The sequence below is a fragment of the Perca flavescens genome, chromosome 12 (assembly GCF_004354835.1).
Source record: "Perca flavescens isolate YP-PL-M2 chromosome 12, PFLA_1.0, whole genome shotgun sequence".
NCBI lineage: Eukaryota > Metazoa > Chordata > Actinopteri > Perciformes > Percidae > Perca > Perca flavescens.
This window is the reverse complement of record NC_041342.1, coordinates 17,693,036-17,718,738: the sequence shown is the minus strand read 5'-3', so window position 1 is coordinate 17,718,738 and position 25,703 is coordinate 17,693,036. Positions and strand designations below refer to the sequence as shown.

The window sequence follows — 25,703 nt, the reverse complement described above, 5'->3', positions numbered from 1 at the left end:
AAGGTAATTTAATGCCTTTAGACTGCTAACCTAAGAATACCAATACATCCATGAAGAATACTAGCAAAGATTTCCTTAAACGGTCTCTGATACTACGAACAAACGATAATAACTCAAAGTCACATGGGGATACGGGAGATAACTGTGTGAAAAAGTTGAAGCGTATCTTAGTAACTAAAGTAACTGCAGACTCAGTAATATTGCCAATACAATAATATTGCCACCTGAACAATTTTAATTGTCATACTTTACAAACTTTGCAACTCAAACGTTATATTGTATATACAAATTTTAATTACAATGTAAAGAGAAATTGAACCATTTGAAAGTTAACATCAACAATTCTTTCTGAAAATTATTTTATTGAGAAAATATTTGTCTTTAACATTCCTTGCTTCAAAGTGAAAAATATGAATTACTCCTTTCACATAAAGATCAGGCTATGGCATGCTTGTATAAAAGTCCCACTTGTGTGCGTGTGACTTATAACACACCAATATTTTTGATGTGTTTTATTTATTTTTATTTACAATATATTTGAGTGATAAAACTGTAAATAAGGAACTAGGACAGCATTTAAAAGAACATCGAACAATCAAAAGTTAGAAGCACAATCAACTCCAAACGAAAAATTGTCCATCACTGTTCATATGAAAGTAGAAGTGATGTCAGGAAAAGAGTCAAATTAATGAAAATAACCTGCACTAACACTTCCCAACTGACTGACCAAATAATGTTCCAATATAAATTAAATAACAATAACAACTTCTATTGATACAAATTATGAGTAGATGGTCAATCTCCTTTTTCACAGGAACCGGATAAAAAAAAAAGAACACTACTCAGCTGCAACGTCAAACTGAATCTGACGAGAACGATGATCCGTCACCATTTTCTTCATGTCCTGGTCCGCTCTGATGTTACTCATTTCAAGCACGTGTTCGGGGCCAGCCATCGGATCGTACTGGTGTCTGCAAAAGAGTGTACGGTCAACTGAAAATACATGGCAATGAAGCTGATAAGTCCTTTTGTGCTTGAGAGACATGAGAAGAAGGGTTCATATACAACCATGTGATTTCTAAACTGTATCAGTCATTTAGGTAACCATACAGATTACTCATTATTATAAACAAACTCACTGCTTTAGATGTTCCTCAATGGCCTTGCGTTCATACACGGTGCCATACACCGTTTTTACAGGATCAACAAACATCTTCTTGGTGAGTGGACAGATCAGATGTTGGGGTATAAACTGTTGCACAGACTCCACAAATTGCTTTAAATAAAGAAAGAAAAGAAACAAAACAGTATGTTATTGCAAAACGTGAAATACATTTTTATATGCAAGACAAATGATATCCACCACTATATATATAGCTCATTTACTTTCTCCATGTCATCTAGTGACTTTTCTGCAGTTGCCTCTGTATGTTTCTCAGCTTCTAGTTCATACGTCTCACGGCTCGTCAGGAATTCCTCAGCCAAAATGCTGCAAAACGAAAAATGTGAGTCAAATACTTTATTTTTCAACACAAGTAGACTAAAAATAGTCTGAACTTTGGAAATTGGTCAAAAACATTCTCAGCATAGCAAATATCTCTTGGAAAAAATGAGACACACAATGCTTCAAAAAATAAATAAATATGTGAGTCAAATACTTAAAACACACGCACACACGCACACACTCACGCAACTTACCTGTCCAGTGGATCAGCAGGCTCAGGGATGATGAGCAGTCCATACACAGCTTCTAGGAGCTCTCTCATGGTGATGTGGGCATTGTAGTTGCGGTCAAATATGTTGTGGCAGATGCGACCCACACTGTTAACATTGCAGTGGTACACCTGTCATTGTGTTAAGAAAACACATACATCTCTAACAGATAACATTACTTAATAATGTTAACAATTGCAATGTGCGTCTACATATATACTAAATAACTTCTCAGTTATTTGTATTTTGGCAGGATACTTGTGTGACAAAGCGGATGAGTGGAGGCTTCGCTGGGTAGTCAGGACCAAAGTGGCAGTACAGCTCAAACACTCCTTTCTTGTACGGTGTGTCAGGAGGGCCTTGCATGAGAATCCTCCAGAATGCTGAAAAGATTAGAAAAAAAATCTTAAACCTTGTCGCTATTAAAAAATAAATACATTTGCATGAATTAAAAAAAACAAAAAACACAAGGTATACTGTGTTTCAACACAACTTGTACACATCTTGTACATAGAACTATACAATAAAAAATGTGGCTACCCCCCACCCCCCCAAAAAAATGAGCAAACATGCCACTTACTAAAGTCTGACTCCGATGGAAAGACTCTGAAGAAGGGATGTGGGTAACAATGCAGACTCTTTAGCTCATCCAGGACACGTTTGTCCTTCTCCAGGAACCACCCCTTTGACTCCTTAAGCTTCTTTTTCAGGGCACTATAGAATGATTATTAATGCTTCAAATGTAATGCAAACACTTTAAGGCAGTAAATATAAGTAACATGTTTGTCATTATAGTATGGTAAAAATACACTATAATTATTATTACAGTTTGAAATCATAAGACTAAGAGCTGCTAGCTTGGCTGTAGACTTAGTAGTTTACACTGATCAACAAATATATTTATAAGCAAATGCCTCTTTTTATGTGTGACACCTTTACATTGTTAACTTGTTCGTCGTTCTACAATTCAGAAGTGGTCATCAGCAGATGGATATGGTCCTAATAACATTACTTGAACAAGTTTCTTATCAGCTCCTATGGAACTGTTGCTTCCATCACTCACCTCTCCGTCACTGTCACTTTGCTGTTTAACTGGCTTGGCAAAGATGTCTCTGGACATTCGTCATACCCATGAGTAATGAAGATGTTGGACAAACTATGCTATAAAATGACAGGAACAAATTAATTTGAATTTGCACATCAACACAACATGTAAAAGAGATAGAGTGGTTGCCCCTCAACCACAAGGTTGGAGGATCAATCCCAGGCTCCTCCGGCCACATGTCAAAGTGTCCCTGAGCAAGACACTGAACCCCAAGTTGCTCCCCGGATGCTGTATGTATAGCTGTCCACTGCTCCTAATACTTGTGTATGGGTTAAATGCAGTTGTTCGGTTATTTTATTTTATACACACATTGTACTATGTGTATGTGACAATTAAGAAAAAAGTTGATCCTTTTTTGTAATGTGTTCATCTCCATATCACTTCCAACATAATGGTGGACGATGACCTATAAAACTAACCTGACTGATGGAAGATGGGTCAAGTTTTTCCTTGAGTTTCCTCTGCTCCAAAGACAGAACTGTCTCAATCTCAAAGAGCTTCAGACCCTCTTTGATTGTCTGTGGTTTGAAACAACAACCACCTGAAAGCAATGTGAGGTGGAGAGATTAACAATTTTCTGAATAAAAGGTCTGCAGAGTACATATTAACGTATAAATAAACAAATATTATACCAACAACAATAGATCTATGCTTGAGCCATCTGCTGTCCAATACCTTGAACCTGGTCATAAGAGTGTAACAATGATAAGGTGAAGTTAACAGTCAACAACACTAAATAAGACAGTGAGTTGGAGGAGATCTCTTGAATTTGCAGAAAGTTTGATGGCATATACTGTACATAGTATTTTTTTTTTTACACATTTTAATGCATGATTACAGTGAATATACCCCTTTCCTACTGGCCAAAACCCCAACATCTGGCTTTTTACAATCTGTATTCACTGCCGGGTCAAATGGATCTGCAGTAGGCACAGGTATTTAACAGCTCCAGTGCTGATCGGCAGTGATTGAGCAGGACACCCGGGTAGATGCGCTAATTTTGGGCCCTTTCCCACGCAGGTTTGTCAGTTTTAAAAAACCTGCATATACACGCAAATTTTGGTGGAAAGGTGCATAAGAACGGCGTTTTTCAAAGATGCCATACCTGTTGCATTGCTGATTCCATGAAGCATATTGTTCTCCACATTTCCAAGAAGTACAGAGTCCACAATGATGTTAGATTTTAGCAGTTTGGCTGTAACAACATCTGGCTCTATTGAGGAACTATGGGAAGAATTGAGATTATGTCAACTCACTTAAAAATATCACAATCTGTAGTTGACAATTTAAAGTCATGTTTGCTGATGACATTTTCTTACTGCTCACAGTATCAATATATGTACTAACCAGTTAAGTATGAACAAGGTACCAAAACTGCTTAGAACAGATTTACCCAGAATCATTTCCATCAGTGAGACAAATGATGCGAAGTCTACAATCTGGGAACCTCGTCTTGACCTTTTCCAGCTCACATGCCCCACGTCGCAGGGCGTCATACAGCAGAGTACATCCACTGGCCTCAATGTTGTGTACGTGTTCCTACAAATGTGAAGAAAAATAAATAAATAAAATCACTTTACATTTAAGTTTATCATTGCTTTACAATCAGATGCACATTGTACTAAAAGGACAGATCCAAGATAGCTCTGATTTAATGACTTTACCTTGAACCTTTCCAGATTTTCAGTAAACGTGTGGAGAATTTTCACCAGGGAGTCGAACTTCACAAGGCCGATGACATGATAAAAATCATAAGCCATGGTCCTTGTTGCAAAGTTGTCAAAGAGCTCCTTCACAGCATTGATCTTCTTGATTTCTGCACTTCCATAGCACTCTTCTTCCATGGAGGAGCTTGTGTCTATCAACACCTAATGAAAATGTACACTTTTTTTATGAATTTAGGTCAAGAATAATCATAGTATAGCTGCCAAGTGTGTCCTGTGTTCCCTTGTCAGTCCTACATTCAATTATCAAAACAAGAGAGAGACAAGTGTTACCAGTATAGCCTCTTTTGGGGTCCTGGTTGTGACAAATGTTCGGTCATCGCTAAGGTCTCCAGTCCTGTGTTAAATGTCAAAAACCGTCAGTCAGAAAAATGGTATTGTGACTGTTACAGTAAATAGAAGAAAATGAATCAGCAGCAACATTGTGGCTCTGGCCATTAGTTTACTGCTCATACCACGATTCATAGTTTACTGCTGCTAAATTTGTTCTTAAAGCATTGTGTGCTACTGTATTGAAACAACAAAGGTTGAGTGACACTTTCTCTTTCCAATTTGTGCAGGCAAAATTCAAACTGCTATAGAAACTAGAAGAAAAATAAAAACTATAGGATGTTTACACAGAAATGATAGACACCCACATAGGCGCTTACAAAAACTGTTTTTGTAAAGTTTTCCACAGTTGCATCCTTTATTTCATACAACATGTAAATTATACAATAATTCACAGTCTCAATTCCTCAATAGACAGGAATTTAAGAGAAAAAAATATTTCATCAGAGCACATGATGCTGGGAAACATAAGGTGGATTCAAGATACTGTAAAACAGGTACTTACCTGGCTGCCAACTCATTCACATCCACGGTTTTGTTTTGGCCATCCAAACAATCATGCACTACGATCATATCAGGGGATCCTTTTTCTTTATTCAAACATACGCCAATGTTGTCTGACAAAAAAACAAAAAATAACACAATTAAATAATTTACATTACAAAGCTTACCACAAACATGGTAGTAAATATCAGAGGCAATATGGAAACCAGTGAGAAGTTCCTTTCAGACTGGTTTAGAATTTAGCGCATAATAAAAAATAAAAAAAAATAAAAGTCTGCAGGGCCTTAATCTATAAATAATGCATCATATGTGATAAGTGTATTTTTTGTACCTAGAATAAATGTAACTAAAGTTGTCAAATAAATGTGTTGGTGTGAAAAGTACAATATCTCCCTCTGAATGTAGTTCAGTAGAAGTATAAAGTTGCATAAGTTGAGAGTTCAGAAGTAAAGTACTTCAAAAGCGTAATACAGTACTTGACTTAATGTTCATTTCCACTACTGGTTGATCCTTGTTTCTTAGTGTACAGGCTTATATAGGAAACAACCGCTGCACAAAGTTTTAATGTGCATCATACACCGCCAGTGAGTCTTACCCTTTAAAAAAGTAACAACACCATTTGAAACATAGATGTGCAGAGTCAGAAATGACCCATCCAGGTTGTGATTACCTTCACTCAGTAGAACAAGGCGTGACCCGCACTGTCCTAGCTCCTTCAGATGTAGAGGTGGGGTCACATTGATGTATTGATTGTCAGGAGATTGTAATTCTTCCATCATACTTCCAAAGGTCTTCTCCATGTTTACCTGGAAGCTGCCATTTAATTGTACAGTTTAGTGAAATTCAAAGCCAAAAATAAAACTTGTTTAAGAAAAGTAAAACATTGACAATACATACCTCTGACCAGCCGTGTTGTCACAGTGAATCCAAAGAGCATAATTTCTGATGAATGGAGGCAAGCTGAGCAAGACCTTTTCAATGTCGTTGGCTCTCTGTATTGATGTTTCTCGCAAAACGTCTTCAGTGCAATTTGGAATTTTCTCTCCATCTAAAACAAAGGATAGAAAATGAAGTGAAGCTGATAATACCAGATAATTGAATAAAACAAGGACAGTTCTGAAAGAAAAATGTATGTTTTGTAAATGTCAGTTTGTATAAATAACTAGGGGTGTGACGAGACAGCCAGCTCATGAGATCGAGACAAGATTTTAACACTATTTTAGAGAAAACTTCAATGAAGAAAAAAGACCGAAAAAATAGTCCTTTATTCAATCGAAAGTCCCAAAATGAAAACCGAGCACTGAAAGGTTTTGCCACAAATTCAGATAACTGGCTTCTCTCCTCTATAATTAACAGTTACACCATTACTTATTCCATATGTATGGTGGAGAGAGAGTCTCCTCACTCAGAGAACCAAGGTTACAACATAACCAAGTGTTTTCTGGCAGTAGTTGAGACCAAATGTTTTGTTTTTCTTGAATTGTCATTGTACAGTAGACAGAGAGAAATAAAGCTTACTTTACTATTGTTTCACATTGATTACATTCTAAAACACAAATTAAGAGAGGCGGTACTCTAACGTTCTGACGCTGGGTTTTACAGGCAGCTTTTTTCTTCCGCTATCGCTCTGCAAAAGTAAACTCAGAGTCTACTTTAGAGAACGGGCATGGGATCTTCTATGCTAATTTCAAGGCTGCTTCTTTTTACGGTTCCTCACAGTATTCTAAATGGATCAGTTCATCAAAAGGGCAGAAAGATGTCCATACCTTGCGGCATGGACCCTTTTACAGTTTTCATGTGAAGCTAGCACAAATTAATTTTCTGTAGCTGCTCCCCAATAAAAGTAAAAAAGACCTCTGCTTCTTTATAGACATATTTTATGATCAGCTCCTCATACGTAAAAATGTGTAGAAAAGTCATGGTGTTTTAGTTTTACCTTTGATTTTCTGCCGAACATATGCTCGCTCAAAGGCTCCAGGCACTCCAGGTACTCTGACTGGTTCAGAGAAGCGGCTGCCATCTTCAGACATAAGAGTGATTGGTGCGTAGATCTCCTGATCTGATGCCAGTTTCTGTCAAAATAAGGAAAAAGTGATCATTACTTAAAGTGGCTATATGTAACATTCAGTTTGTGTTGATTCTAGCGGCCGCTTTGGACAAAAGTCGTAGTGTTTTTACCACACCTGCTGTTGTAAAAGGTCTTATCTTTACAATGCTGTATTACCGAGTTAGCGTCGCGATGAAGGTTTTGCTCAACCAGAAAATCATTCATTACAATAAAAGAATAAGTTACAGATGCATTGTTGCATTTCAAGTGTTGCATACGGTAACTTAGCCTACTTTGGATGTCTCGTGAGATAAACCGGGTATCCCTGTCACTGTGTCATGGGCCAAAGCATTAGGAGTTTGTTGAAGCAACCAACGTAATAACTTAATACAGTATAATATAGAATATAATAAAGCCCATTAAATGAAACCCACGGACACTTTACACAAGTAACAATATAGGGGAAAGAAAACAAAGGAAAAGAAAATAGTAAGCCGACACAAACACAGACTTAAAAAGGAAAACGTCTGCGCTAAATGGAAGGGGGGCGTAATTTAATTTAAAGGGGGCGTAATTTAATGTCGGCTACTAATGTACAAGCACTGTAAAGTTATTTTATGAATGAAAAAGACATATTACATACCTCAGGGCCAATTTGGGTCTGTTGTGAATCATTTACAATCCCGTAATTGTCTCCCATCTGTTAAAGCCCGACCGAAGTTCACTCATTTATCGCCAGTTGTCTTTCACTTTCCCTTTTAGCAGTTTGTTTAATTTCCTTTGTTCCTGCCCCAGTATCAGCCATAACTACAACAGATAACTTCTAAAATAACATTAAAATACAATTAGGCCTATATAAAGAAATCTCATGCTTCCTTTTACCTGGTTCCGCTGGCATATGCCACTGGCTTTTTTCGGTGTAACAAAGAAATCTGTGACCCGTCAGAATGTGTTACTGTAGCGCTGTCTACCTGCTGCAAATCATTGTGACTTTGCAGGAAAAAAAACAAAAAAAAAACGCTCGCAACTTCATTAAAAAAAAAAAAATAATAATTACTGGTTTCACCGTTCACAAGCTTATATTAGTCAACCCTCAGTATCTTCATACCTTTGCTTCCGATAAGAGATGTGCCCAGCAGTACAGTGAATTCTCAAAGACATCCAGGTCTTCAATGGGTTTCTCCTCTTGCTGCGTTTTATGTTGAGGCAAAAGCTCTCTGAAGAGTATGTACAAGCCTTCAACAACTGCAATCTACATCAAAAGAACAAGTACAGCTAAAGAAATGGGTACTGGTGAAAGCACAAGTCATTGTCTACAGGTTAAGTTCAACCAAATTACAGGAAACATCTTCCCGAAACAACGCAGACCATTCAGGGATGCAAACAATTTTTTTTTTATGCACATACTGCGTAGATGTGGGAAGTAGGGGTGTTGCAGCACCTCATAAAAAAAACAGGTGGGCCTATTCTAAAAACCATCAATTGATAAAAAAGTTAAAATAATAAAACAAAGCCTAAAGTCTGTAACAGAGTGATACCTGACTCATATGAATGGGTCCAGTGCTGGATGCAGATCGGCCACACACACACACACACACACACACACACACACACACACACACACACACACACACACACACACACACACACACGTCCGTTACTCTGTCTTCATTGATCAACACATGCCTCAGGATCTGCACGAATCACGTAGATCACCTATTTCGGATTCGAATTGGCAAATTTTGTCGAAAGGTGACAAGTTTGCATCCCTAAACATCTGAAATCGGACCTGCTAAAATATCTGCTGCGACCAATCCAATGAAGGTGAACAATTATTATTTTTGCAGAAAATTGTTCCTAGATGGATCTCAACTAATTTTAATTTAAAAAAAATTTAAGCACAGCAATTTTGCACAACATTGTTTCCACAGGACTAGTTACATAACGTGCAAATCCTCAAAACGTAATGCAGCACATGAGAACACCCACTTCAAAAAGTACAATGAAATTACAGGCAGAACTATTTCGGCTCATATTGGTTACCTTCTGATTCCTGGTTAGCGGTTCATTCCTGCAGAATAACTGATGCAAACTTTGGGCAAGAGGGTTACATCCAGTCAGTTTTCTTAGGTAGGAAATCAATTTCTTCAGTTTCTCTGTTGAATAATGATGTTTCTTGGAAAAAAAAAAAATTTTAAAGCAGGATTAAGCTTGGAGGGGAAGGAAGGTTAACATTACTAAATGTAGCAACTTACCATTTTTTTCCAAATCTGTTTCATTACTTTGAGTCTACAGCTATGCTAGGGCCGCTGTCTGTGCCAAATCTTATGGCAATCCATTCAATAGTTGTTGAAATATTGGACCAAAGAGGTGAACTGACCGACTGTCCGAAATTGGCATGCCTTGGGATGCTGGCGTGGTAAAAAACTAGGGGTGACACGGAATAGTCAAATATTTGATTGAAGGAGCCCGATTCAACTGCCAGTCTTACAGTTGACTCTTCGCAGAGGCAAAAAGCCAAGTCCTGACCAAAGATTTGCAGAGAGACAATTTGAAACTTGCAGCTACTTGTATTGAGCCGGTCTGCAACGTTCTGAAACCTACCAGTTCACACCAATGCGACGAGATAGTGTATCATCTTCATAGCATCTTTGTACTTCCGTTCTAACTTCGGACTTTCAGGCCTTTTTGTAAATATGAATGTGGATAATGTTAGTGATAGTGAGATACTTGTTACAGATGCTTTTCTAGTGGAGCTGAAACAGTGAAAACGTTATATTTCTCTGTTTCACTGCATTTTTCTAAGGATGCTCAATCTCTTCAGTCACTCTCTAGCTCGACCATATACGGTGCTTGCGGGCGCTCGTTGAGCCTCCAGGCTGGTTCTGAACGCTGCAGCATTCTAAAACCGTTTTGTCTCATTGCAAATTTTTGGTCTGACTGAACTGGGCTTTATGAAACGAGAAACATGCCAATTTGGATATATGGGGGCGGTCAATGTCAGATTTTACATAGACCTGTTTTCCTGTTTTTTTTCCCCCCAATATGTTAATAAATAGCCTATTATGATATAAATAACATATTGCTGTAAATAAAAATGAAGTGAAAAGAAAGAAGCTTTTAATAAATTTTTAAAGTGAGTGAATAAATCCAACCGCCCCATGACATATTTAAGTTTCACTTTCCATGATCCGTGACAGACGGTAGTGTATAAAGTACTGATAATATAAAATAAAACTTACAACAACAAAAAGTGAAGACAAAAACACACTGATGCCTTTCTGGGTTTGTTGGACTGAAGGCACAAAATCATTAATGAAGACCGTCTCATTGCATGAAGTCTCATTAGAAAAGGTGGACAAAGAGAAGTTAACTGTTGACTCTTCAGAGATCCCACAACTTTGCAGAGTGTCACCATCACAATTTTGACCTCTGCAAATATAAGCACAGGAGAGAATGAAGACAGAAGTACTGTATGAGAAAAGAAATCTGACTACTGAAAAATAGGGTAACAAGCCATAAGATACTTGTAATGTAGGACATATCCTGGTATTCCACTTTCATTTGCCAGCTTGAGTCTCAGACTGGTTATGGTGTCACTTGCCAAGTTCACTGTCACCTCAAAGTCTCCCTGTAAGAAATAAGTAAATACAAATTATAAAAAAAGACCAGTTTTGTTTTAAATAGGGATGCACCAATACCAATGCCAGAATCGGGTATTGGTCCTATACTGTGCACATGTACTCGTACTGTGGTAGTTCATCATAAAATCACTACCACATACACAATACTACCACACACGCTACCACCTCATAGCAACGTGACATCGACTGCTCCGTCGAGCAGGTATAGGCGACGAAAGAGGAGCCAGCTGTTTAGAGAGATTTTTGGCCGTAAAAATAACAGAGGCTCTTACCAAATACATGCTTGCACTGTTTAACGGTTGTTAAAGCTATAGTGCGTAGATTCTACCGCCCCCATGAGGAATTCTAAGTAATGACAAGAAAACTGTTGCCGTGATTTCACGGCAATGGCTTGAATGTAACGGACGTTCAATAACGTTCATTCAGTATGTACTAGGTCTCACAAAAAGGCATTGGTGCATCCCTAGCTTTAAATAATGTATACGTTTATATCATATGTTACAAAAATCCATTGCAATCCCCAAAGTGGTTAATGGACAATGCCATCTTAGAGCCCTATCTTAGAGCTCTGTGCACTGCATTCAGTAGTTGGACTAGAAAGATGAAGTTTACATGCATTTCATGAATTTAGTGATGTCTGATGGTTATATCTATTTGCACCAATTTGATTTCTAAAGAGTTGTAATTGTTACAATTGTACAAAAAGTAAAAGTATTTATGATGTGTGATTAAAAGAGAGATGTGATCCCCAGAATGGCAGTATAAAATATGATCAGTAAATATATATTTTTTTAAAGTAGAGCCATAAAGCAAAACATATTCAGCTTGTACAATATCAATATACCATATTAGTCAATATAATCATTAGCTGCATCATGACTAATATAATTAAGACGCACCTTGAGCATGACGTGGCATCGAACCACATTGCCTCCATGGGTTTTGACAACCTCTCGCTTTGGTAATTGAGGAGCCTGTTTCAGGTTTTCCCTTGGTGTGAATATGGCATAAATTACAGATCCACTTTGAATATGTCTGTCTTTCAAAGACCCTGTATGAGAAGACAACATTTTTAGTTGACATGGTGAACGTATTAGCAAACACTTACACATCCAGAGTAAAATTTGAAATTTACTTGAAGTTGTGTTTCGGGCCACCTGAAGAATTCCAGTTAAATATTCATTCCTTTTAGCTCCGTTCTTTTTTATATCCGTCTTTTTAAATTTCTAAGTGTTTCTGTCTCCGTGGAGGTGAGTTGGTAGTGTACAGCTGTTGTTACAGCTATTACTCTGAAAACAGCTGCCTGCTTGAACCACAAGATTTGGGCTGTAAAACCAAAACAAAGAGCTGAGTCCAGAGGCCTGTACTACGAAGCAAGATCAACATGGCCTGGATTTCTTTCAGTAATCCGGCTTCACTAACCCTAACAACTGCGGTCCCGGATAACCAGTGTCACGAAGGTGGTTATCAACTAGTTCAATCAACCCAGGTTTGTCCAATCTAGAGACGCGCGCGTTCACATAAAAGAGGCGGTGTTAGCGCACCACGACCAATCGCAAACATCTACCAAAGCCGCATATATATGTATAAGAAGAGCAAATTATAATTCTACATAAATATGAAGGACGCAGACTCGGTTTTCCAGGGAAAACGCAATACAGTCGCTGCATCCTAAAACAGGAAGGAAAGCTCTCAAAAAAAAAAAAAAAAAAAAAAAAAAAAAGCCAACGCTGTAGATGTTTAAATCACAACTCCAATATCACTTCCCCATCAGTCATAACAAGCAATATACAATAAACATAATTACATTTGTGCTTTCCATAAACTGTCGTTGCTTTAGCCTATTATTTCAGTCTCAACCCTGGCAGTGGGAAGCGATCATGAGAGCAAATAAAAAATATAAAAACATAATTCAAACCGATGTGGCATTGGCGACACACGGCTCAAGAAGCCGATACGTAATTCCCTCCCATTAAAATATATAGGCTATATTTCATAAAAATACCCATGTTAACGGGGTTGTTGGTCTCTAAATGTTTTAACTTTTATGAGCACACCCCTCTCTCCCCCTCTCTCTCTTTCTGCACCGAGCTCCGCCTGATCTTCTTTAAGAATGGTGACGCCGTTATCAATTGACCTATTGATTGGTCAGTAGGCGGTGCTTTTACACCGGTTGATCTCTGATCTCCAACTTAACCTGCTCCCAACCAGGTTAGGTGTTCAGCATGAGTTACCACGGCGACTGAACCCGATAACAACTGATCCACCTTCGTAGTACAGAAAATCCTGGGTTGAGCCTTAAGTTAGCTTGTTAATGCCAAATCCTGCTTCGTAGTACAGGCCTCTGGGGTCTGTTTCAGAAAGCAGGTTTAGTGAAAACTCTGAGTTTGCTAACTCTAAGAAAGTGGATTTTATTTCGGTGGATCCTTGAAAACGCACCAGAGTTTTCATATCTGCAGTGAGAAGGAAACAAAGTTTTTCTTCTCAAAGTCGACTAAACTTCCCCCTTTCTGCCTTTTTGGAGGAAATTTCTCCGTGGCTGTCCACGAGCGCCAAGGGATTCGTTCTGTTTAATTTCTGTGGAAATCTATGGTCAGAAACAAACGGACTGAACACACCGTAAGAAGGTCTGGGCAGAGATAAGTAGTGTGTTTATTAATGAGCAAAGGGTTCGCTACCACTTGTTGCCATTAAGGTGATCTGATTTAATCATGTACTGGTCCATATGTGAATATTAATCTGGTCTGTGAATGTATCAGTGATCATGATACGGTTGATTAGGTTGTGTTAAGTAGCTGGGTATAACTGTAATCGCTACCTGCTAAATCACTCCTTTCACGGAGGTTTAGTTACTGTCTGCGATAGAATCGCGAAATCAGCCGTTAGCCACTGGAGTGGTTATAATGACCAAAGTTTCTCTCAGTAAGTCAAAAGTCTCAGTCTGTCCTAACTACACGTGTGGTCCAGACCTGAGTAGCTGAGGGGGGCGGGTCATTATCGATAACTAAGATCAGAGTGTTTTCCCTTCTTTACCCTGTCTCCTTTTACTAATTATACACACACACACACACACACACACATACACCTACACGGACACAAGCTAGCTTGTAGCTCCCGAGCTAACAGTGCTAGCTTCACACGTGGAGTCGGCATCACCTTGTACAGAGCTAACACATGACCTAGCATACTAGGCTAAGCGTGCGCATTGCCTAGCAACCCCCTCGGCTTCTTCAGCCCCTCCCCGGGCACGCAGCACCACTACCGCCCTCTTGAGGCTAAATAGTTTGTGCAGCTCACAGGAGTAGCCATTTTTGGAGTTGTTTTTGTGTTAGAACTACATTTCGACACCGCCCCTCCTTTTTCACTCACTCTCTCTCACACACACACTCACACAGACGTGTCCATGCTGCTTTGTTTTTGCTTTGTTTTGGTTGTGATATTGTAAAAGATATATAAGTTTATTATTGAAGGATTATTGATTAGCTACTGATAATTGTGACGTTAATAAATCTTATTATACTTAATTAGCAGTTGCTTGTGATTATTTGTGTACTTGTTGTAATAATTGCTGGTCGATCAGGTCCGTGCTTGGATTCACCCCTTCCTTTATTTCCTTTTTAAAGGATTACCACAGAAATGAGACTGTTCCACAGTTTGATTATTGGTCCCTGACTTGCAGGGTGGTGCCCCGTTTTGATTGTTTGCTGATTTGATAAAGTTATTAATAACCATATTCATAACTTTATTAATATTGATAAAACATCTTTGATAATTTGCCAATGATCAAATCTGTACCCTACGAGAATCCTACATATGCATGAATAAAAAAATAAAAAACAGTGTTGGTTTATTAACCATGTTAGGCAACGATCCCGTTGATGAAGAAGCTGTATTACTTCGCAGGGAGTTAAATATGTCTGGAGATGATATTGAGGCCCCTACATATTTTAATTTCCACATAACTTCCTATTTGAGCGGTATTGTTTTTCTTCCCAGTCTATCAGTTATATGTAGCCTACATAACCTTATCTGTCCTCCTATCACTAACTTCACCCATCGTGGACATGCTCTACATCCCAGCAGATTATTTGTGTCACATTACATTTTTTTTGCAAACGGCAGTTTTCTTTACAACATTGGTGATGCGGAGCATATTAGTAAAGCCACTCTATGCAGAGCTGTCAGAAGAGTGTGACTCGCTCCAAAGCGTGTTTTAAACGTTTTTGTAGTGTTCCCTGAACACAAACCAGTAAGAAAAGAAAAAAAAAAAAAGACTTCCACAGTATTGCAGGTGAATGATGTAAACCCTTTGAAATAAAAGATTATGAATTATAATCCTGTTAATGATGGTGCTGTAGCCACAGAATGGGATTAGTACGCCTAGGACTTTTTCGCCTGCAGTACTGCACCTAAATGAAATAGATTATAGGTTCAATACCATTTCACCAGTAATATTATACTTATGGTTAAATATGATCTACACTATATTGGAATATACACATTCACTCTAGCAGCAATTTTCTCCCACGCAAATTCTCTTTTGCAGCAGCCGCTGTGTTGATTTTTTTAACAAAATATATATGTTCAAACTGGCTGTGCCTATGTGTGCCTGAGTATTTCCGCCAACCTGTTTGTTTGTGGTTGTTACCATGGTGAATTGTAGTATCATGGCTCCATTCATGCTGCCTTTTTATTGTGGTGGTGCAAGAGCTTAACTCTGAGTGAACCTAATCTGAGTTGATTGAACCAACTCAAATCAGCTGTTCTGGAACCGAAAACTCTGTTTCCCATCTCAGGGTAAATCAACTCAGAGTTCAGGGTTAGACTCAGAGTTTGTTAAACCTCCTTCCTGAAACGGGCCCCTGGAGTCCCAAGATGATGGATGCTTCAGTACATCTATAGGTCACTGCAGTACAATTAAAACAAACAATGGACAAAAAAATTATCTTGGCAATATAAACTTTAAGTGGCACCTAAATAGGCACCAAAATCTGCGTTGCTATTTGGTCCGGTAGATAACGGTCATTAAGGCACCGGTGACGTATTAGCACCGGGTCTCGGACACCCCCCAAAAAAAAAAAAACTCTTCGGATCTACACGATTCACATGGATGACATTTTCCCCATTCAAAACGGTGATTTTCACCAAAAGGCGACTAGTTTGCACGTATGTTATTGATAAAAATAGGGCCGGTGTGTTGTAAATGCAAGGGCCGTTTTTTGATCTCAGTCCATCACTGTTCAGGTCTACTCACATGTGTTAAAGTAGGGATCATCTGTCAAGGGCATCCCATCGACTGTGTAAAGACAGACTCCTTTTGAATTTCCAACACTTTCAAGATGGCCAATCCTCAACATCAGATCCTCAAGTGTGTTTTGTGCTGGATCCATATCTGTAAGTTCAAAATAACCACTGTGAAGCTGTTCAGTTGCATGTCGATGTCTGCACAGTGATCACTAACACAATCATCACATTCATCAACAAGTCAGTGGCTGGCCCAAGTTCATCTAATGAGCAGAAATTGATATAAAAAATGTGTTCCTACTACCTGCAATACATTTTGGTTGAGGACATTTGGGATATGTGTACTGCAGATAGAACGACTCCAATGGTTTCTGCACAGGCGTCAAAGTTTGATCTTGGCGCTCAAGAGCTCTTTCAATGAAGTTTTTCATCGCTGAAAAACGGTTTTTCTCCACATGACTTAAACCTGTAAAAATGTATATGCATGTATTTGATTAATAAAATACATACTAATAATTTTTTTTATAATTTAGTGGAGATTTAACTCAAAAATGTAGTTATTTACTGACATGTGATGTGCTAAACACAATTTTTCATTAATAATAATAAAAATAATAATAATAAATGAAGCACTTAGAAACATTGTATAAAACACACTGTAGTACTAACTGCCATCTAATAAAACTGACAAAAACAATACCCTAGAAACACGTCTATCAAAACATTTTACAAAAAAGGTTTTTACTACAGGGGGGTTGTATTGGATTGGACTGGATTGCCATGTACATGGTTTATATATTTCTGGTCACCAAGTGCAATGGGCCTTGAATGAAAAGTGCAAGTGAATAACATGTTCAGACTACAAAAACATTAGATTTATATAGATTTAATTACTTTCCACTGAGTGGCAGCCAAACATGTTTTTACAGTCTTTGGTTTTAAGCTGAGATTCATCTCACCAATATCGTTCAGATCTGCATCTGTTACGCCATCCAGGAAATCCACATTTTCCTTTACGCCCAACTGGACAAACTGGTTGTAGAAGGAGTCCAGTCTGAACTGCTCAAGTATGTTAAATATTGCATCCATCTAAACAAAGACATCAAAATACTTTATTTTGAGAGAAAGAGTACTAGAATACTTGCAATCGAGCACAGATCAATAGAGTTCACGCCAGTCTCTGGGTCAAGGCAAGTCAAGCACTTCTTCCTTGTTTCATGGCGGGTACTGTGCCCCAAAACGTAGGGGGCTGATTGGCCGAAGAAGAGTCCTGTATATCTGCAACACTGAACTCTATCTGTGCTTGATTGCTCTTCCTTCATCTACCCAGATGTCTATCACAGTAACTTGAAATTGAATTGTGAGAACTGAATGTGAAGCTATATAGAGAGTTGAAATGTCAGTGAGGATCAAAAATTATACTGGACTTCAGTTCCAAACGAATAAATTAAATTTCAAATTATACTATTCAAATTCAGTTTTTCAATGCAATTATTCAAGTTTAGCAATTCAAATATAAATTAAAAGCTGCAAGCAGCGTTGGACGGGCCCTCACGCCTCTGCATGCGGCGGGGTTACTGGCGGAACCCACTCCTTGCGACCTTGCATTTGCCCAGCACTCAGACACTGCAAATCGTCACCAATGAAAAGGGAACTCCCTGCTGAGTTATATGATACCTCAAACAAGACTTTACGTCACACTGTTCATTAGCTGTGAAAGGGGGCATGGCCAAAGCATAGGGGTCGGGGCAAACCATTACCAATAAAAAAGGAAGTCTCTGCTGAGTTAATTGATACCTCACATTAGGGCTGGGCGATATGGACCAAAAGTCATATCCCGATATATTTTGGCTGAATATCGATATACGATATATATCCCGATATTTTTTTCCGCAAAGTGAGAGCAAATGTTCAGTCAAAGCCAAAATCAAATATGACCTGTCACAAGTAGTTTCATAGAAACAGTTGCAAAATCAAATAAATAATAAACCGGTTTCTTCCCCTGGTTCATGATTAAATGCTCAGCTGTTCAAATAATAAAATGTAAACCTAAATACTGTATAACAGGAGTACCTTTTTTGAAATCAAAGCTCCATATTTGTGATTCGTTCCAAAGGTCAATTCAGCTTTTGATATTAATATAATCTACTTTGTTCAAAATGTAATGCCTCATGCCTGTAAGCCTAGGTTTATAGTCCCATTCTTCCACTTGATACTGCTTCCACTTAAGTAAACTAAAAGATGAACTATCGACTACAAAACAAAGAAACTAATTAATGTGTTAATACAAAGAATATTTATTATGATCGGTTCACAGATCTGAGTCCAAACGGAAACTTTACCCTTCTGAACTAAGAGTTTCTGCTTCAAGGTGAAGTTTAAAACAGACTGAAATGTCCAGGCTCTTTCCTCCACTATTTATTTCTGTATGTATTTATGCGTTACATGTCATTTTAACGGGCACTGAGCTCCAGATCCTGCAGCTGCTGCTGCCCCGCTGTAGCTTCTCTCCGTCCGCCTGCCGCCGGCAAACTTAGTGGAACTTTCCGCCGATACGTGTAAGATCCTACCGATCACCACTCTGTCTTTGGCTGGTCCGATTTGGATCAGCGGGGACCGGCGCAGCAGCGAGGCAAAGCTGTGTTTTTCCCGGGGGAAGAGACGCTGCGGCCGGCCACGGAGCTCTCAGCCTCCCGCTGCCGCCGGAGCTCAGATTGCTGGTCGAAGGCGGCATACATAATCATAAAACACATTGTCACCTGTTAAATGTTATTCATTGCTGTTTGTTCTTTTCATTTCTTCTATCGAACATAATTAAGCAGTACAAAAGTCCGGCATCTTTAGCGTTGATCTGAATGCTTCGGACCCCTGTTCCAAGATGGCGGCGGTTTTGACGTATGTTTAGAACCTCAAGGCGACATCTGTGTATATATCTATGGGAGCAAGGATCACATTTGAACTATATCGATATATGCAATATGGTCTAATTCCATATCTCATTTAAAAATATATCGATATATTTTTTATATCGATATATCGCCCAGCCCTACCTCACATAAGACTCTACCTTAAACGGGTCAAGTTTTGTAGGGGGTGACGAAGGAATAATAAGTCATTCAGTTTCAAGGGGCTTCACCGCTGTCGGCGCTCGGGCCCTAATGATTCAAATTGAGTTTCTGGTGGCACATATTTCAGCCCATAGCTAAGCGCCGGACTGAGCAAAGGTGCCTCTGCAAAATAGCCTCAGGAAGGAACTTGTTTTGGTGGAACGTGTACTGTACGTTCAAAAGTTGTTTTGGTTGTGCAACAGAAAACTCAGATTGGACAGATAGTCTAGCTAGCTGTCAGTTAACCATAGTTCTCATAAACCGACCAGAGTTTAAAATGCCAACACAAAGAGAAGGAAGGTAACGGACATCTGGCCGAAATCAGGGACATCTGGCGGACTTTCCGGTAGCACCTGAACAATCCTGGAAATGAAAAGTCAGCGATATAGACTAATTATTAACATACTTTCTTCCTCTGTATAGCTTTACTGGATTTAACCAGAAATGAGGACACAACTCACAATTAAACAAGAATGGCCACACTAAAAAAAAAAAAAAAAAAAAAAAAAAAAAGAAGAGCTATAGACACAGGGGAGGGTGCCACAAGCAATATCAGGCTTCATATATTAAATAACTACTTCTGCATCAACAGAATAATAAAACATCACCAAGGCAAGATTATTTAACAATATAGACTTCACAGCAACCGCAGCCCACAATGTATACAACATTATTTACATAGGTTGTTGTATTAAAGATCCCTAATCTCTTACTTTGGCACTTCCCATCTACCTCACTTCCTTTCCTCATGTTGTTCTTGCTTCCACTTTGTCACCCCTAATTACCTGATTGAGTTCAGCTGGTCACCCCGTATTTAAAGACTGCCCTCCCTCCGTCACTCTCTTTTACTTTAACATGGGGCCGGGGCGGCAGCTGAAATACAAGCCCGCGTGTATTGTTTTATCATTTGCACCATAGTTTTGAGTGGAAATAAACCTTTGTTAAGTGGCTCTTCCTGGTTCCTGGCTCTTGCATCATAACTAATGCCCCCTGATGATAGCACTCAAACTCAGAAACTAACCCCTGAACAGCCTCGGAATGTCTACAGCCATCATGGCCTGGAGCTAAATAATACGGTCAGCATGCTAACCACTATGGCATTGGTCTAACCACCGCCACATGCTCACAATGACAATGCTAACATACCTGATGACGGTGCTGGTAGAAAAAAAAAAAAAAAAAAAAAAAAGTCATTACAATTACCGGCGGCTTAATTGCATGTGTAAACTAAAGTTTAATGGAAATTCTACTTGTTGCAATATTTCAGATTTATTTTTGCAGATTTTGGTCACTTGCTTGCTCGCCTGGTGGTGCATCAAATTAGTGATTCATTAAGGTCGATGCAACATTTTGTTTTTAACTATGCCGAGGTACAATAATGCTAACATTAAGGCAATACCGTCATCCTTGATTTTTATTACATTGTTACTATTTATATACTAACTGCATGCCCCGTGACACCCCTCCCCATACCCCGACAGACAGGTGAACAGACACACCAGCTTCAGACAGATAAACCATAGACTGTATAATATGGTAGCTACAGACACACCAGCAGCTTCTTCTCTGCTGCAGCAGCTGATTTGGCTCCTTTCTTGTGTTTCAATTTCACATTATTTATTTGGATTTGTTTTCACGTGACTTTTGTTTTGTAACGGATGCCTCTTGAAAGTAGCCTAGAATTCTAGACACCCTAGCGGCAGGCTACATCTTGATGTGGGTCTGGCTTGTCAGGCTAACTTGAAAGTACAATAGGTTACTTGTGAAAATATAGCCTATATATGTTATATGCAAGTAGGCCTACACAAAACACGACTGTAACGAAATTAAGTGTAATCGTTACCCCCTGTTTTTCTGTCACTCACACCATTTTCTTGAGTACTTGACAAGTTAAAAAAAATAAAAAAACTGTAACGTTACAAAAAAACTTTTCTTATTCATGTTGTCCCCGTTAGAGCCCGAAGAAACACCAACAGTATACGCCATTTGTCTTGGAGTAACAACATCAGCAAGACAGCTCAGCAAATTCAATAAATTAGGATCACTTGAGGAAAATACACATATTCAGTTGTTACAAAAAACTGCAATATAGGCCTAGTCAAATCTACTCAATTTCTAAAAGAAAAACATTAAGGGAATAATCGTACCTTTAACTGTATCAGAGATCACGGGACACGGACGGTTGTTTAGATTCAGTTTCTATTCATCGGAGGGTGTGGCTTAGAGAAAAACGAAACTACTAAAAATGTTACTAAACGCAGCACCATCAAATGTTTGTAAATGTGTTGGTCAGCTTGTCCATTATCCTCTAGAAGTTATCAAACTCAACTTCACTAGGGCCACACTTGAAAATAAGAATCACATCAAGGGCCAGACATGTTTAGTTTATTGATATGTTTTTATTTAATCAAAAAAGTAAAATATCTTTGACTGTATTATTGCATGTGTCATATAGTCTTCTTACTTACAAGGAAATTGAGTCATGATTAATGTTATTATTTATAACCACAGAGAGCTACGCTTTAATTTTCTAATGTACAGTTAAAACACCATTCAGTGATTATAACACATTTATACTTAGAGTATTATTTGTGATTTTAATGAAAGCAGGGCTCTTAACAACACATGTTTTCCTATCAAATATTTAGACACTGCAAAATTTCAAGCCGGACGTCGTCGGATACAAAAATAAATCTATATATAAAGAGGAACAATACAGTGATGTCATTTAAATGCTGATTTTTTTTTTTTTTGAAACAAAACCTGGGGAAAAGACGATAGAAGGAAGTAAAGCAAGAATAGGTCGAAAATAGTAATACAAACTTTGAAAAAAAAAAAAAAAGTAGAAAGAAGGAAGGCAACACTAGGTCGACAAAAGTGACAAAAAATTCAAATAAGCGACAAACTTTGAAAAAAGAGAAAAAAAACTGAAGAAAAAAAGACAGAAAAAAGGAAGAAAGGCAAAAATAGGTCAAAACAAGCGACACAAAACCTTCAAAAGCAGGGACAAAAACTTTGAAAAAAGTGAAGAAAATGACAGTAGAAGTAACCACAGCCTTGTAACTGAAAAACATTTTGCAAAAAATGGCACCTATCCCCTGCAGTCCTCCAAAGTACCCCTAGGGGTACACGTACCCCCATTTGAGAAACACTGTTCTACAGGGCTAACAAGATACATCAATAAAGTGGTTAACTTATGAGTGATTCAAAAGTTAGAAAATAATAAGAAAATACATTTTGTTCTGTGTATTTTCTGTCTTCTCTTACATGTTTTTCTTCTTCTTGTGAAACACCAGTGAGTCTAACTTTTCAGGCCTCAACAAAAAATGAAACAACCTGAGAAGGAACATCACATTTTGGTTGAATTGTCCACATCTCAAACATATGCAACCTGCGGATACCAGGGATTGTGACTAGCATTTCTTTGCTACAAAGGGTCACAAATTTAAAAGATTAAGAAGCAGTGCTTTAGACCAGTGATTCCCAACCTTTATTTGGTTCATCCATCCATCCATCTTCGTCCGCTTATCCGGTGTCGGGTCGCGGGGGGAGCAGTTCCAGCAGGGGACCCCAAACTTCCCTTTCCCGAGCAACATTAACCAGCTCCGACTGGGGATCCCGAGGTTCCCAGGCCAGGTTGGAGATATAATCCCTCCACCTAGTCCTGGGTCTTCCCGAGGCCTCCTCCCAGCTGGGCGTGCCTGGAACACCTCCCTAGGGAGGCGCCCAGGGGCATCCTTACCAGATGCCCGAACCACCTCAACTGGCTCCTTTCGGCGCAAAGGAGCAGCGGCTCTCCGAGCTCCTCACGGATGACTGAGCTTCTCACCCTATCTCTAAGGGAGACGCCAGCCACCCTCCTGAGGAAACCCATTTCGCTGCTTGTACCCTGGATCTCGTTCTTTCGGTCATGACCCAGCCTTCATGACCATAGGTGAGGGTAGGAACGAAAACTGACCGGTAGATCGAGAGCTTTGCCTTCTGGCTAAGCTCTCTTTTTCGTCCAACGGTGCGATAGATTGAATGCAATACCGCACCCGCTGCGCCGATTCTCCGACCAATCTCCCGCTCCATTGTCCCCTCACTTGCGAACACAACCCCAAGGTACTTGAACTCCTTCACTTGGGGTAAGGACTCATTCCCTACCTGGAGAAGGCATTCCATCGGTTTCCTGCTGAGAACCATGGCCTCAGATTTAGAGGTGCTGATCCTCATCCCAACCGCTTCACACTCGGTTGCGAACCGATCCAGTGAGTGCTGAAGGTCGCAGGCCGATGATGCCATCAGGACCACATCATCTGCAAAGAGCAGCGATGAGATCCCCAGCCCACCAAACTGCAACCCCTCCCCACCCCGACTACGCCTCGATATCCTGTCCATAAATACTACAAACAGGATTGGTGACAAAGCGCAGCCCTGGCGGAGGCCAACCCTCACCTGAAACGAGTCCGACTTACTACCGAGAACCCGGACACAGCTCTCGCTTTGGTTGTACAGAGATTGGATGGCCCTGAGAAGAGACCCCTCACCCCATACTCCCGCAGCACCTCCCACAGTATCTCCCGGGGACCCGGTCATCGCCTTCTCCAAATCCACAAAACACATGTAGACCGGTTGGGCATACTCCCAGGCTCCCTCAGGATCCTTGCGAGAGTGAAGAGCTGGTCCGTTGTTCCACGACCAGGACGGAATCCGCATTGTTCCTCCTCAACCCGAGGTTCGACTATCGGCCGAACCCTCCTTTCCAGCACCTTGGAGTAGACTTTACCAGGGAGGCTGAGAAGTGTGATACCCCTATAATTGGCACACACCCTCTGGTCCCCCTTTTTAAAAAGGGAACCACCACCCCAGTCTGCCACTCCTTTGGCACCGTCCCAGACTTCCACGCAATGTTGAAAAGGCGTGTCAACCAGGACAGCCCCTCCACACCCAGAGCCTTGAGCATTTCTGGACGGATCTCATCAATCCCGGGGCTTTGCCACTGTGTAGTTGTTTGACTACATCAGTGACTTCCGCCTGGGAAATCGGCGACAATCCCCCATTATCCTCCAGCTCTGCCTCTAACATAGAGGGCGTATTAGTCGGATTCAGGAGTTCCTCAAAGTGCTCCTTCCACCGCCCTATTACCTCCTCAGTTGAGGTCAACAGTGTCCCATCCTTACTGTACACAGCTTGGATGGTTCCCCGCCCCCTCCTGAGGTGGCGAACAGTTTTCCAGAAGCACTTTGGTGCCGACCGAAAGTCCTTCTCCATGTCTTCTCCAAACTTCTCCCACACCCGCTGCTTTGCCTCTTTCACGGCAGAGGCTGCAGCCCTTCGGGCCCTTTGGTACCCTGCAACTGCCTCCGAGTCCTCCGGGATAACATATCCCGGAAAGACTCCTTCTTCAGTCGGACGGCTTCCCTGACCACCGGTGTCCACCACGGTGTTAAGTGGGTTACCGCCCCTTGAGGCACCTAAGACCCTAAGACCACAGCTCCTCGCCGCAGCTTCAGCAATGGAAACTTTGAACATTGTCCACTCGGGTTCAATGCCCCCAGCCTCCACAGGGATGCACGAAAAGCTCCGCCCGGAGGTGTGAGTTGAAAGTCTGTTGGACAGGGGCCTCCTCCAGACGTTCCCAATTTACCCGCACTACACGTTTGGGCTTACCAGGTCTGTCCAGAGTCTTCCCCACCCTCTGACCCAACTCATCACCAGATGGTGATCGGTTGACAGCTCTGCCCCTCTCTTCACCCGAGTGTCCAAAACATACGGCCTCAGATCAGATGAAACGATTATGAAATCGATCATTGACCTTGGCCTAGGGTGCTCTGGTACCAGGTACACTTATGAGCATCCCTATGTTCGAACATGGTGTTCGTTATAGACAATCCATGACTAGCACAGAAGTCCAACAACAAACACCCACTCTGGTTTAGATCAGGGAGGCCGTTCCTCCCAATCACGCCTCCAGGTGTCTCCATCATTGCCCACGTGTGCGTTGAAGTCCCCAGCAGAACAATGGAGTCCCCACTGGAGCCCCATGCAGGACTCCAGTCAAGGTCTCCAAGAAGGCCGAATACTCCGAACTCCTGTTTGGTGCATATGCACAAACAACAGTCAGAGTTTTCCCCCACAACCCGCAGGCGTGGGGAGGCGACCCTCTCGTCCCACCGGGTAAACTCCAACACAGCGGCGCTCAGCCGGGGCTTGTGAGTATCCCCACACCCGCCCGGCGCCTCACACCCTGGGCAACTCCGAGAAGAAAAGAGTCCACCCCTATCCAGGAGTATGGTTCCAGAA

General features: G+C 40.3%; 1 protein-coding gene across 3 annotated transcripts; it reads right to left on the bottom strand.

Annotated features, from left to right (window-relative positions):
• Window positions 1-342: 342 nt before the first annotated feature.
• On the bottom strand, window positions 343-21,641 carry LOC114565118 (uncharacterized). 3 transcript variants are annotated; one of them, XM_028592981.1, is made up of 25 exons: window positions 21,566-21,641; window positions 17,271-17,400; window positions 16,616-16,777; window positions 16,322-16,459; window positions 11,967-12,118; window positions 10,951-11,054; window positions 10,666-10,855; window positions 9,467-9,598; window positions 8,532-8,675; window positions 7,313-7,448; window positions 6,274-6,424; window positions 6,047-6,189; window positions 5,378-5,489; window positions 4,816-4,879; window positions 4,483-4,686; window positions 4,212-4,357; window positions 3,924-4,042; window positions 3,238-3,359; window positions 2,777-2,874; window positions 2,294-2,427; window positions 1,972-2,096; window positions 1,699-1,844; window positions 1,387-1,489; window positions 1,140-1,276; window positions 343-971 (listed from the first exon to the last, which is right to left on the bottom strand). In XM_028592981.1, exons 2-25 carry the CDS (start codon window positions 17,398-17,400, stop codon window positions 839-841), a joined length of 3,225 nt encoding a protein of 1,074 aa, XP_028448782.1. In that variant the 5' UTR covers window positions 21,566-21,641; the 3' UTR covers window positions 343-838. The 3 variants fall into 3 exon arrangements, with proteins under 3 accessions (XP_028448782.1, XP_028448783.1, XP_028448784.1); XM_028592982.1 differs by lacking the exon at window positions 16,616-16,777; XM_028592983.1 differs by lacking the exons at window positions 10,951-11,054; window positions 11,967-12,118; window positions 16,322-16,459; ... (1 more) ...; window positions 17,271-17,400; window positions 21,566-21,641 and having other exon boundaries at window positions 9,679-10,756.
• Window positions 21,642-25,703: the final 4,062 nt, after the last annotated feature.

Bases quoted from the DNA above. Each gene is read 5' to 3' on its own strand.
- LOC114565118 (XM_028592981.1), bottom strand. From the start codon at position 17,400: ATGGATGCAATATTTAACATACTTGAGCAGTTCAGACTGGACTCCTTC. The intron at 8,676-9,466 runs GTAACCAATATG...CTTTTGATGTAG, and splicing joins CGCTAACCAGGAATCAGAAG to ATTGCAGTTGTTGAAGGCTT. The intron at 7,449-8,531 runs GTATGAAGATAC...TTATTTTGACAG, and splicing joins ATCTCTTATCGGAAGCAAAG to AAACTGGCATCAGATCAGGA.